The sequence below is a fragment of the Solanum verrucosum genome, unplaced genomic scaffold (assembly GCF_900185275.1).
Source record: "Solanum verrucosum unplaced genomic scaffold, falcon-dt-bn FXZP01000261.1, whole genome shotgun sequence".
Lineage (NCBI taxonomy): Eukaryota > Viridiplantae > Streptophyta > Magnoliopsida > Solanales > Solanaceae > Solanum > Solanum verrucosum.
The window spans coordinates 11,919,170-11,932,572 of record NW_026019969.1 but is presented as its reverse complement, the minus strand read 5'-3'; the positions used below and the strand labels follow the sequence as shown (position 1 = coordinate 11,932,572).

Sequence of the window (13,403 nt, the reverse complement as noted above, 5' to 3'; positions counted from 1 at the left end):
CGTGTTGTGTATACCCTTGCAACTAATCGAGCCTTATATCTCTCAACTGTGCCATCAGCCTTGTGTTTTAACTTTGAGAACCCATTTAGTTTCACTACTTCTGCATCCTTGTAAGATATCAACTAGTTCCCAAATTGACTATTTTCAAAATGGACTCCTCTTCCTCAGGCCTACATCAAGAAGTAAGAGAGAGATGTAACCAAATCAACTAAGTGTATGTTTGCATTCACTTATTTTAGATGTTTTTATAACTTATAAGCACTTGTTTTTAAGCAATAATGACAAAACTAAGTCAAAAATCACAAGTTAGAATTTCTAACTTATGACTTGTTTTTGACTTATAAGTCATAAGCCAAAAGTCAATCCAAACAGACTCTAACTAGTTCATTAATTGATCATCTTATAGCTTCTATACTTCTTTATTCGTTGACTGTAACAATGTCCGTGTCCAAGTAACAGATCTGTCTGTCTAATAATTTGAGGGTTATTTGACTTTCAATAGTATAATTTGAATTTTAATAAAGCACCACCGATCCCACACTTGTAAAGTAAGAAAAAAAATTTGTGAACTGGATAATTTAAAAGCTTATATGCATGAATCATGATATGATATATATCGAGACAGCTGAACCAAATGCATCATTTAAGAGATAATATTAACACGTTATTAACATTAAGATCCATTTTCTTGATACGCACAATCACTGAAATACTTATCCAACTAATTAATTACTCTTAAATTATGTTAATATCTCAAAAGGTTAGTCAACTTTGTTTTGTATCAATTTGAGTACTGATAAATTTATATATTGCAGATGATGATTTCTATATTAAATTAGTACCAAATTATTATGAAAAAGTGATTCCTCCAAATTAATCACCAGGAAATTCAGTCAGCAATGATTATCACAACATCAAAAAAATAAGAGCTGAACCATAAAATTAGAAAATGAGAAGATTGATTTAATGATAAACTTTACTGAGTTCTAACAAAAACGTTCTGGAACCAACTTTGGTTCCAATCACAGAGCTACAAATGGGAGACCTCAAATAGACGACCTCAGAGCTCTGCTTAGGCCATTGAAGTCATCAACTGCCATTTTCAGATTTATTTTAATGATAAATTTAGTGAAGTGATTTTATTGATACATATGCCTAAGTTGAGTGATTTTATTGATACAAAATAAAGTTTAATGAGTGACCTTTTGAGATATTAACTAGTCTTAAATATCCTTAAATCTCTCTCTTTCGTTTACTACAAATCTAGCTGAAGTCACTATATCTAGTAAGAAATTAAACAAGTCAGCATCTGTACTACATTACTTTCAAACTGCTCTCTTTTTTTGGGGTAAAATATTTTGAATATTCTTAATCGTTTAGGATACTCCCTGCAAACACTTATTTTCTCTCAGTTTTTTTTTTATAAAAAAAAAAACACTTATTGGAAATAAGCAAGCACTTTTGAACTATCCAAAACTTGATCAAACAGGCACAATTTAGTAGTATTAAATTACTATCTCTGAATTAATGCATGCATAAGCTCTAGTAGTATTTTATTTGGTGCACTTTTTCATGTTATGTATAACTAATATTTTGTTTTCCCTAATTATTTGTCTACTTTTAAATTAATACACCTATTGAGAAAATAATGATTGACACATGAAATACAACATAGTTGGGATGGTAAGGTGATTGAGGAATTTATTCCAAGGCACCTACCAATGCGACTGGCAAAGCAAAATCATATGACAGTTTCAACAACAACACGATCCAGTAAATCCAAAAAGAAGTGATGAACTATCAAGTTTTGTTGGACATATTTGACGAAGAAGACAAGAGGGAAATTCTCCAGGTTACTTTACACGGGCAATCCATCTCTTTTAATTCTTACATATATAAAATGAAATTTGAGGTTGATAACTCAGCTTTATTCTTAGATTTTGTATTTTTGCATTACTTAAGCATCCACATTTGTAGTATCATCACAGAGTGTATTATAAACTCTATGATGATTAATATAGAATATATAGTTTTCTCTAACTCTTATTTTCTTCATGCTTGTTAATTAATAGAGGTTCGTTACCTCATTAAGATTAGTAAGGTAAGACCTTGCCCCCTTGCTTGTACTTTTCTCTTTGAGATCCCTTCTCTTTATTAATAAAACTCGCCCTAGGCACACATTGCCTAGCGGAATTGTTAAAAAAAAAATGATTGACATAGTGAGTTTACCGTTTTACCCTTATTAATTATGAAGTGGGTGAATTAAAAATTTAAGATTCAAGAAGTTCTATCTTTTCAAACTAATTAATTGAGGGTCATTTTGCCCTTATTAATTATGAAGTGGATAATGTAAAAATTTAAGATTTTCAAGAAATTCTACCTTTTTCAAAGTAATTAATTGAGGGTATAATGAGTAAATTTTTTTTGTCCTTTCTTGATTTGTCAAAATGGACAAGTAGAAAAGGATAAGAAAAAAAAAAGAAAAAATGGACAAGTAATTAGGAACAAATTGAGTACTTGCATTAGTTATACACTCTATTGTATATTGGAGCAAGTGTATTACTAATATCATGGATTTTATGTATTAGTGATGCAAAGGAATGCATGCATTAACATTTTAAAGACGCTATTGTTGGGTTCGAAAGTGATTAGGGCGTCATGCGGAAGCTTACAACTGCAAATAATATGATTAACAAATCAGACGACAAATAAAAGTATCCTAAAAACATATTATTGATATGGTTTGATCAAGCGACCTATATGATAAAACTAATATTGAAAAACATAAAGATGTTAGGAAGAAAATCTCCTCATAAATTAAACTCTTAAACGTCTACATTGTGGATGCTATTGTGTTTTTGATATGAGAAAAGGGGTCTTCAATTTATAAGATTCCAAACATTTCTTCTAAGGAAAAAATAAACCAAATATGGAAGAAAAATATATTTTCCTTTCATGAAAAGTGAAAACATTTATGGTAATGTTTTGTCTTTTCCTTTAGGAAAAAAATAAATTTCAAATAAGGCAAGAAAATCAGGACAAAACCCTAACAAATCTCCCCTTTTGGCTGGATTTTCTTGACAATACTTGATCCGTCTTCTTCATATGCTTGATAATCTTATTCTTCACAAAATCTTCATGTATCACTGCTGCTTACCATGATTTAAAAATTGATATGAGTTAAAAATTGGAGCCCTGTGTTAAAAGTTATTCTCAGGGTTGAAAGTGGAGCTCATGCGTTAAAAGTAATATGCATGAGTTGAAAGTGGAGCTCATGCGTTAAAAGTAAATATACATGAGTTAAAAGTGGAGCCCGAGCATTAAAGTTTGCAAGGGTTGAAAGTTGGAGCTCATGCTCTAAAGTAAGCATGAGTTGAAAATTAATTTTGTTTTAAAGGATGGAGCAACAGGATTTGTTTTAAAAATATTTGAAAATTTTCTCCACATGTAGTAGCACAAAAATCTCCATTATCATCACGTTGATTCCAAATTGATTTGAAATCACTTGAACCTGTCTTCAATCTCGTTCCATTGAACCATGTGCTCTGATACCACTTGTTGGGTTCGAAAGTGATTAGGGCGTCATGCGAAAGCTTACAATTGCAATTATATGATTAACAAATCAGACGACATATAAAAGTATCCTAAAAACATATTATTGATATAGTTTGGTCAAGCGACCTACATATGATAAAACTAATATTGAAAAACATAAAAATGTTAGGAAGAAAATCTCTCCATAAACTAAACTCCTAAACATCTACATTGTGGATGATATTGTGTTTTTGATATGAGAAGATCAGGAGTCTGCAATTTATAGGATTCCAAACATTTCTTCTAAGGGAAGAATAAATCAAATATGGAAGAAAAATATAGGCTTAAGTCATCGACCGCCCCTTAAAGTTGTCTGCATAATTCACTTAGACACCTCAACTAAGACTTGTACCTATTGAACACCTAAATTGTTCAAAGCGTGTACCTATTAAACACAAAATGTTGATATGGCAAAAAATGTGTTTTGCACTTCCCTAAAGTGTGTGAAAAAATTCAAAATAGTGTTTTTTTTTATTTTTTTCTTCTTTTATTGACACTTGACATTATAATTAACTTAAAAAACATTTTTCTTCTTTCGTTTACACTTTTTTCGAAAAAGAAAAGGATCTCACTCCCTACCTATCATCTTCTTCATACTTTAGTTTGCAAAACATTAATATATTCTTCATTTTAGCTCCAACATTGTTTTTCTTTCTTTATTATAAATAAAAGAATATTGTTTCTTTCAAATATGAAGATAAATGAAAATCAACTATGAAGATTCGTATGATTTATTTCAAATCTCATAAAAATAAGGAACAAATATGAAGAAGAAGAAAGAAGATAAATGATTTTTACGTATAAAAAAAGTTAGCCGATATTTGTTTATCAAAATTTTTGAACAAAGATTTTTACTCAAATTCATATATAAACCCATTAAATTTATCAAAAATGATATTCAAAAAATTGAAAGAATTAATTTTTGAGCTATCAGTTTCATTTTGTCAACGATGTAGAAATGAATAACCGCCGGTAAAATTTTCTTTCTTCTTCACTCTTAGTATGAAAATGTATATATATATTTTTTAAAAGTTAATCTTCAAGTTATTTGAAAAGAATTAGGTTTTGTGATTTGAGAAAGAATGTGTTTTGGGAAGAAGATGAAGATGAAAGGGGGTTGGGTAGGGGTGGGGTTGGGTATAATAGGTTGACATTTTCATTTTTTTCTTTTTCTTTTTAAAAAAATTAGATATAAAAAGTGTTTGAAATAATTTTAAACAAAATTATTTTTTTAATAATTTTCGGGGCCCAGTGACACATGTTATTTTTTAATTTGCCGTTTTGCCACGTCACCGCAAGTGTATCACACACTCTTCATATATTTTGCTGATTATCAAAAAATGCCTAATAGGAACAATTTTTGAATAGGTAAAAGTGTTCAATAGGTATTAGTCTTAGTTGAGATGTCTAAGTGAATTATGTGGACAACTTTAAGCGGCCGCTGATGACTTAAGCCAAAAATATAAATATTTCATGAAAAGTAAAAATATTTATGGTAATGTTTTATCTTTTCTTTTAGGAAAAAATAAATTTCAAATAAGGCAAGAAAATCAAGACAAAACCCTAACAACTATTACCTCTCAAAATTCCTTTTACATTTTGTTCACCATAATTATTGAGAATATTTTTGTTAATGAATATTTGTGTACAATACATATTATTTTTAATACACCAAATCAAACAATACAGTAGAAATAATCTATATATAACTAATACAAATATTGCTAATACAATATATTTAACATTATTTTTAATACACTATATCAATTGACCCGTTAGATTATTACCAGTTTTAGATTTTTAAACTGGACGCTGCTGGATCAGATTATTATAATTTGGGCGACTATTAACTATCAATTCGGCACATTATTGATTATTGCATTTTAAAAAAATAAATACATTATTGTAATTGCATATCTCAATTAAATAAGTCAACATTAGTAGATCTCAAGGTGATAAGAATTTAAATAAATCAACGTATTGTAGATCTCAAGGTGACTGATTTATTGTCATGTAGTACTCCCTCCCCTTGTCCAACAATAGTTGTACACTATTGACTTGACACATATCTTAAAAAATTATAAATAGAAGGGTAATTTTATTTTCCTTTCATGAAAAGTAAAAACATTTATGGTGATGTTTTGTCTTTTCTTTTAGGAAAAAATAAATTTCAAATAAGACAAGAAAATCAAGACAAAACCCTAACAACTATTACCCCTTAAAATTCCTTTTATATTTTGTTCACCATAATTGTTGAGAATATTTTTGTAAATGAATATTTGTATACAATACATATTATTTTTAATACACCAAATCAAACAATACAGTAGAAATAATCTATATATAACTAATACAAATATTACTAATACAATATATTTAACATTATTTTTAATACACTCTATCAATTGACCCGTTAGATTATTACCAGTTTTAGATTTTTAAACTGGACGCTGCTGGATCAGATTATTATAATTTGGGTGACTAGTAACTATCAATTCGGCACATTATTGATTATTGCATTTTTAAAAAATAAATACATTATTGTAATTGCATATCTCATTTAAATAAGTCAACATTAGTAGATCTCAAGGTGATAAGAATTTAAATAAATCAACGAACTGTAGATCTCAAGGTGACTGATTTATTGTCATGTAGTACTCCCTCCCCTTGTCCAACAATAGTTGTACACTATTGACTTGACACATATCTTAAAAAATTATAAATAGAAGGGTAATTTTATTATATTACCCTTTAAATATAATAAATATAATGTCTTGAAAAATATAATAGAAAAGTGACTATAATTAATGATAAGGATAAATTAGGAATTAAGTGTAAAATTATCCATAAATTTTATAAAGTGAACAAGCATTATTGAATATTTATTTTTAGTATAGTGGACAAGTATTGTTGGATGAAACGAGTACAAATTAATCCCGATTCATAGATTTATGACACCCTGAGAGCTTTAGTAATAAATTTAGTAAGTACCTTCTTCCTCACTAAATTTGAAGATCCAAGCTATGGCCTCCAAGGTATCCATCATTTCAACATGCACAGTTAAAGCTGCTGGAAGAAGTCAGCACCATCCAGATAATTGTAAAATTATTGAGTTGACACCATGGGACATTTATTAGCTTCAAAGTGAATACTTTCAAATTGGACTCCTCTTCCTCATGCCTACATTTGAACAAGTAAGAGATTTATCAAAAACAACTAATACTAGTTCATTAATTGATCATCTTAGAGTATCACTATCTCGAACTTTTAGATTTCTTCCCTCCATTCTGCGGCCGCCTTGAGGCAGCCCCAGAAGAGAAGAGTGGAACCACTTCTTTCTTCGTTAACTGTAACAATGTCGGTGTGCAATTCAACCATGCGATAGCTGATGGTGTTACAGTTGGCGACATTATGGAATCAAATTTGGTTCCTCATGTGGTACACGATTTTTTCCCACTAAGTGGAGTCCAAAACACAGAGGCTACCTCCCAACCATTTTTAGCTGTGCAAGTAACAGAGCTTGTGGATGGCATTTTCATTGGCTGCGCAAACAATCACGCATTAGTTGATGGAACATCCTTTTGGCATTTTTACAATTCTTGGGCTGAGATATCTTGTGGTTTTAATGTCATCTCAAAAATTCCCTATTTGAAGCGTGAATTTCCTTTCGAAATTGACCATTTCTCTGATCGCATATCTATACCGAATGAAAGAATCAATTCAGATGATAAATTCATTCCACCAGCACTACAAATGCTGCGAGAAAAGGTATTTCACTTTAGCAAAGAAAATGTGTCCAAGCTAAAAGCAAAGGCCAATCATGAAATGAACACCAGCAAGATTTCTTCTCTTCAAGCTGTAGTGAGTCACGTTTGGCTATCTGTGATACGCTGTCGTCGTCTTGATCACAGCGAAGAAACTACTTTTGAGGTATCCATTGACATGAGGAGGAAAAGATTGAATCCTCCATTGCCTGAAGGGTTCTTTGGGAATGCAATTTACCCTGCACCCACAACTATCAAGACGGGAGAGCTGCTCGAGCACGGATTTGGATGGGCTGCTTTACAAATTAATAAGACGATTGCTTCCCATGACCATGAAAAGTTGAAGTGCATGTACGAGAATTGGATGAACGACCCTGAGGTACCAAAATTGGGCGATTTGCCAAGCAATTACTTTATGCTGAACGGCTCTCCGCAATTCGATTTTTATAAATATGATTTTGGTTGGGGACAGCCTATTGCACATAGAAGTGGGGTGGGAAACATGTTAGATGGGAAAATAACAGTGTCACCTGGGCTAGAAGAAGGGAGTATGATTCTTGAAATTTGCCTTTCTTCAGAGACAATACAAGCATTGGAGGAAGACATAATATTTGGGGAGTTTGTGAACACTACACCAATTGTTGGTGTGGAACGAACAATTCGAGTTCGTATTTAACTGCTTTTTATGTTTTATTTTCTTGTTAGATTGCAGAGAAAATGTAGTGTCTATATAAGCTAAGTATCTTTATCAATTGAAATAATACACCATAGAGGTGTTAAATTGTCTCTCAGGGATGCTGATTGTATTTGAGAATTGAGAAGCTGCGCTACATGGTTTTCAAAGTTAGTACTATCTTTTAGGTCAAAATATTTGCTTATTATTGCATCACATGTTTTATTAATCTCTATAGAAATCATGTTTAATTTTAGCTATTAATGAGTTGCCAATATCTACACAATTAAATAATTCTACTTGCAACAGTATTTTTTTCAACAATCACACGCTAAATAAGCACGCGTCCACTATTTTACCAGAACGGTTAGTATGTATGTGGATATATTGCTCGTAAAATAGACACGTGTCTTGGAGATTTCATTAAAAGCCACGGACAAAGCATACACTGATCAGGCTGTGTTCCCAGTGGCGTAAAATATTTTTCGTTCTAACTTTTTTTTATTCGATTGGGCAAAGAATTTTTTTAAAAATATATTCTGATTATGAAAATAAGCTGCTTTAAAAGTAAAAAATGAGTTCTTGTTATAAAACTATATAATAAAATAAGAAAGAAGAATAAAAAAGGGAGAAAGAGAGAAGACTTCTTATTCCTCTTGAAGGGATATTCAGATTCATAGATCTGATTTACAATAAAAAAATATATTTTATTTATAGGAGAAACCTGACTTGATCTCAAGTAAGATTCCTAACTTTTCTCCAAAGGACTTCACACATTCACTATAATATAAATATGTTTATAATACTTCTCTTAAAAAAAATAAATTTTACAAGTAATATTTTCTCTCATCCCACCATCTTAACCCCCACTCTGTAGCCCTTCCCCACCAGTCACACTCCTATCATTACCCCTACCACTAGTATTTGTCAAATATATATATATATAATATTTTACTTACGTACCAAATAGAAAGAAATTTAAAAAATTATTTATTTTCTTCGGGAGTAGTGATGGCAAATGGGAGGGTAGGGTTAAATTTGAGCGGGTTGAAATTGAGTTAACATAAAATGGGTAATAATTCAACCCGTCCATATTGATATGGGTAAAAATTGATTGGATAACAAATGAGTTAGGTAAAATACTAGTTTGCCCATATTTACCCATATTTTCATGATTAAATAGTACTCTACTTAAGAATTCAACTTGGAGAAAATATTTTAGTCTTTTTTTAGATGAAAAATGTTGAAAATGCTTCATTTAGTTTTATTGTATCATAGAAGTAAAAAAAGTCATAACTTTTCAATGTAAAATAAATTTACGTAATAACAAGGGGAAAATATGTTTAATTTCAAAGTAAATGAATAGTTGCATTTTAAGACTAAAACATGCTTAATGCACATTAAGCAATGTCAATACTAATACATGATTTGCTTATTTTACACTATTATTTACTATCCAATATAAAATTAAACAAATAAAAAAATATAATTATAATTAACAAAAGAAATGTAGATTTACAATATATATTTTTGGAGGGCCAAAGACTTCAAATTTTTAATTATCGAGAAGAATAATTAATTCTATAGAAGAACATAAAAAGGAAGCGAAGTTACAATATTTTTTTTTGTGATATCATGAATTTTGAGTGAATAAAAGTTAGAAGTTTAACTTATTTGGCTAATTCATATATTACCCATATTTTTATGGGTTGAATATGAATATCAACCTATATTTTATTCATGTAAAAAGTCATTCACTTAACCTATTAAAATATAGACGAATTGAACGAATTACCAAAATATGGGCTCATTTTGCCGGCACTACTTGGGAGACATCTACATTTGTACCGAACACGCATAAAACGTGCCGGGGTTAAATTACCAGCAGCTGCCAACTTAAGAGCAGTACGCCCAATAGTAATTCCATTGCTCTATCACAAACAGTAACCCATTCTTAACTGCCGGCGAGGTTTCCAGTTCAGGTCCAGTTGCCGGCAACTTTTCAGTTTAATAAGCTGTTCAATCGCTGAGCACACTGCTTTAACTACAGATTTACCCAATACAGAGGTCTAATCATATCTTTCTTCTATTTATTGCCTCATCAATACTAATTTTGCATTTCTTTCATTTTGCTTTGAAATTTCTTTGAATTATTTATTCCTTTACTCTGGATCATTCAGATTTCTGAATGAGGTTACATCTCTTGACAGATTCAAATAATTGTGAAGTTGTAATTAGTCTGATTTAGGTTTTACTCATACGACAGTTTGCCTAAATACAGAGTTTTTTTATTTTTGGTGTACAACTTTTTATGTCAAATTTCGTAAGATAAATTGAAGAATTGAAATTGAGTCTGACAGCCTGATAACATGGGTAGACAAACATTAGGTCGTGTACGGGTGCTTAAATTGTGTGATATAATGGTGAAAATAACATGGATAGGCAAACATTACGTCAGTTGGCTAATACCATCTCCTCGATCAATAAATCTTTAATCATAATTTCTATCATCCTTAATCCTTTTTTTAAATATTGTCACTTTCATTTTGAAGGTAATTCAAAGCTATGGCTTCCAAGGTATCCATCATTTCAACATGGACGGTTAAAGCTGCTGGAAGAAGTCAGCACCATACAGATAATTGTAAGATTATTGAGTTGACACCATGGGACATTCTTGAGCTTCAAATTGACTACTTTCAAACTGGACTTCTCTTCCTTATGCCTGCATTTGAACAATTAAGAGATATATCAAAAGCAACCAACACCAGTTCCTTAATTGATCATCTTAGAGTTTCACTATCTCGAGCTTTAGATTTCTTCCCTCCATTCTGTGGCCGCCTTGACACAACCAAAGACGAGCAAAATGGCACCACTTCTTTCTTCATAAATTGTAACAATGATGGTGCTCAACTCAACCATGCAACCGCACATGGTATTAGAGTCAGTGACATCGTGGAGTCAGATTACAATCCTTACGTGGTACGTGATTTCTTCCCATTAAATGGAGTCCAAAATCTAGAGGCTACCTCCCAGCCCTGTTTTGCAGTGCAAGTAACAGAGCTAGAGGATGGCGTATTCATTGGCTGCTCAAACAATCATGTGGTAGTGGACGGAACTTCTTTTTGGCATTTTTACAATTCTTGGACTGAGATATCTCGCGGTTTTAATGTCATCTCAAAACTTCCTTTTTTGAAACGTCAATTCCCTTTCAATATTAATCATTTCTCTGATCGCATTTCTATACCAAATGAAAGAGTTAATGCAGGTCATAGATTCATTCCACCACCAATGCTACGAGAAAGGGTATTTCATTTTGCCAAAGAAAGTGTAGCCAAGTTAAAAGCAAAGGCCAATCTTGAAATGAGCACCACCAAAATTTCGTCTCTTCAAGCTGTATTGGCTCACGTATGGAGATCTGTAATACGTTGTCGTCGTCTTGATCTTAGTGAAGAAACTACCTTTGAGGTATCCATTGACATGAGGGAAAGATTGAATCCTCCTTTACCCGAAGGGTTCTTTGGCAATGCAATTTGCCCTGCTACCGTGACCATCAAGACGGGAGAGCTACTTGAGCACAAATTCGGATGGGCTGCTTTACAAATTAATGAGACGATTGCTTCCCATGACCATGAAAAGTTGAAGTGCATATACGAGAGTTGGATGAATGACCCTGAGGTAGTAAAATTGGGTGACTTGCCAAGCAATTACTTTATGCTGAACAACTCTCCCCGATTCGATTTTTACAAGTACGATTTTGGATGGGGAAAGCCGATTACGCATAGAAGTGGCATTGGAAACATGTTAGAGGGGAAAATAACAGTGTCACCTGGACAAGAAGAAGGGAGTATGATTCTTGAGATTTGCCTTTCTTCAGAGACGATACAAGCATTGGAGGAAGATGTAATATTTGGTGAGTTTGTGACCACACTAGTTGTTGGTTTGGAACGTACAATTCGAGCTCGAATTTAAATGCTTCTTATGGTATTTATTGCTGTTAGATTGTATGCATGTATAATGAGAAAAAATATGATGTTAAAATATGTTGCAGGATTCTTCCATCTCAGGACAGAGATATATATGTGTTGAAAAAAATACATCATTGCATCGAATTTTTCAGGCATTGGAAATCTACAATTTTCGAATAAATTGCGCGTTTTACTCTTTAAATGGATTGGTCTTTAATTTTTGTCTTTTAAAAATCAAATTTATGCCTAGTGGAACAAAATTTCTTTATTAAATTAAGGTCAAGTCCGAGCATATTTTTTGGATAAATGTGATGCGAAAATTTGAATTTATTTCGCATAAAAATATAATTTATCATAAGCAAGCATAAATTAATGACCAGCATATCACGGTCCATGTACAGTGATAATTGTTGTACCCTAAACAAACAATAATACAACAATTGTTTGTTTGGATGGTGCTTGGTTTAGTTGTTTTGGGTTTTTACATGTGCTTTCTTTCTATATTAGATTGGGTGTTTTTACTTTTTGTTTAACCAAGTCTCATCGTAGTCAATTCATTTTTGTTGTATATACTCCTTATCAACTAATCGAGCCTTATATATCTCAATCATGGCATTAGCCTTGTGCTTTAACTTTAAGAACCCATTTGGTTTTAATAGTTTTGCATCCTTCTAAGAGATCAACTAGTTCCCAAATTAACTTTTCCTACATCCCAACAAGCAAGAGATACGTCAAATTCAACGAGTGAATATCTCAAAAAATTATTCAACTATGAATTACTATATAGTAAAGTCATGCAATTTTTTAATTGATTTTTCTTCTTTCTTTTTCTCTCTTCCATTATCTATCACGGTTCGATTCTTATTCTTTTACTATTTTTTCTGCGTTTATTCCAAAAAGAATTATTCCCCTTTCACAAAAATTACAATTATGGATTAGTGGGTCGATGTAAGATATGAGTCTTTTTTAATTTAATTTTATTGGTAATGCTTGTATGTATATGACATAAAAAATTAATTTATTTTATCATGTCAAATTTTTATAATAAACTTGGTTGATTAATTTTATAAGAGAAAGATTGAATGATTTTTATAATTTAAAAATCTCTTCGCACTGCCACCGTAGCCATTGACAATTTACTGTCAAATTACCACCACAATTAAAATTTGAAAATCAAAATCATTAAGAGTTATGATGAATGGATCAAAATTTAAAAGGAAACGTGATCTGTCTGTGTAATAAAACATGATCTGTTTGTGTAATAGTTTTTATTTTTTTAGGTGTTCACCCGGTGTTCCGAGCCTAATTGGAGCTCCAACTAAATTTGAATTACGCAATGCAAGACTCATTCGGAGATGACACTCCCAACAAAATTTTCTTCATACCTAGGGCTCAAATCTCGAGACA

At 31.5% G+C, this 13,403-nt stretch overlaps 2 protein-coding genes and 1 pseudogene across 2 annotated transcripts in view; all 3 read left to right on the top strand.

Moving 5' to 3' along the window:
- Positions 1 to 13,403, top strand: part of LOC125815767 (uncharacterized) — a 162,375-nt gene that overhangs the window by 133,240 nt on the left and 15,732 nt on the right. The window lies entirely within an intron of this gene.
- On the top strand, positions 6,618 to 8,060 carry LOC125815761 (protein ENHANCED PSEUDOMONAS SUSCEPTIBILITY 1-like; annotated as a pseudogene).
- LOC125815765 (uncharacterized acetyltransferase At3g50280-like) lies at positions 10,015 to 12,000 on the top strand. The gene is made up of 2 exons (XM_049495314.1): positions 10,015 to 10,098; positions 10,584 to 12,000. The coding sequence occupies exon 2, from the start codon at positions 10,597 to 10,599 to the stop codon at positions 11,998 to 12,000; it is 1,404 nt and encodes a 467-aa protein (XP_049351271.1). The 5' UTR covers positions 10,015 to 10,098; positions 10,584 to 10,596.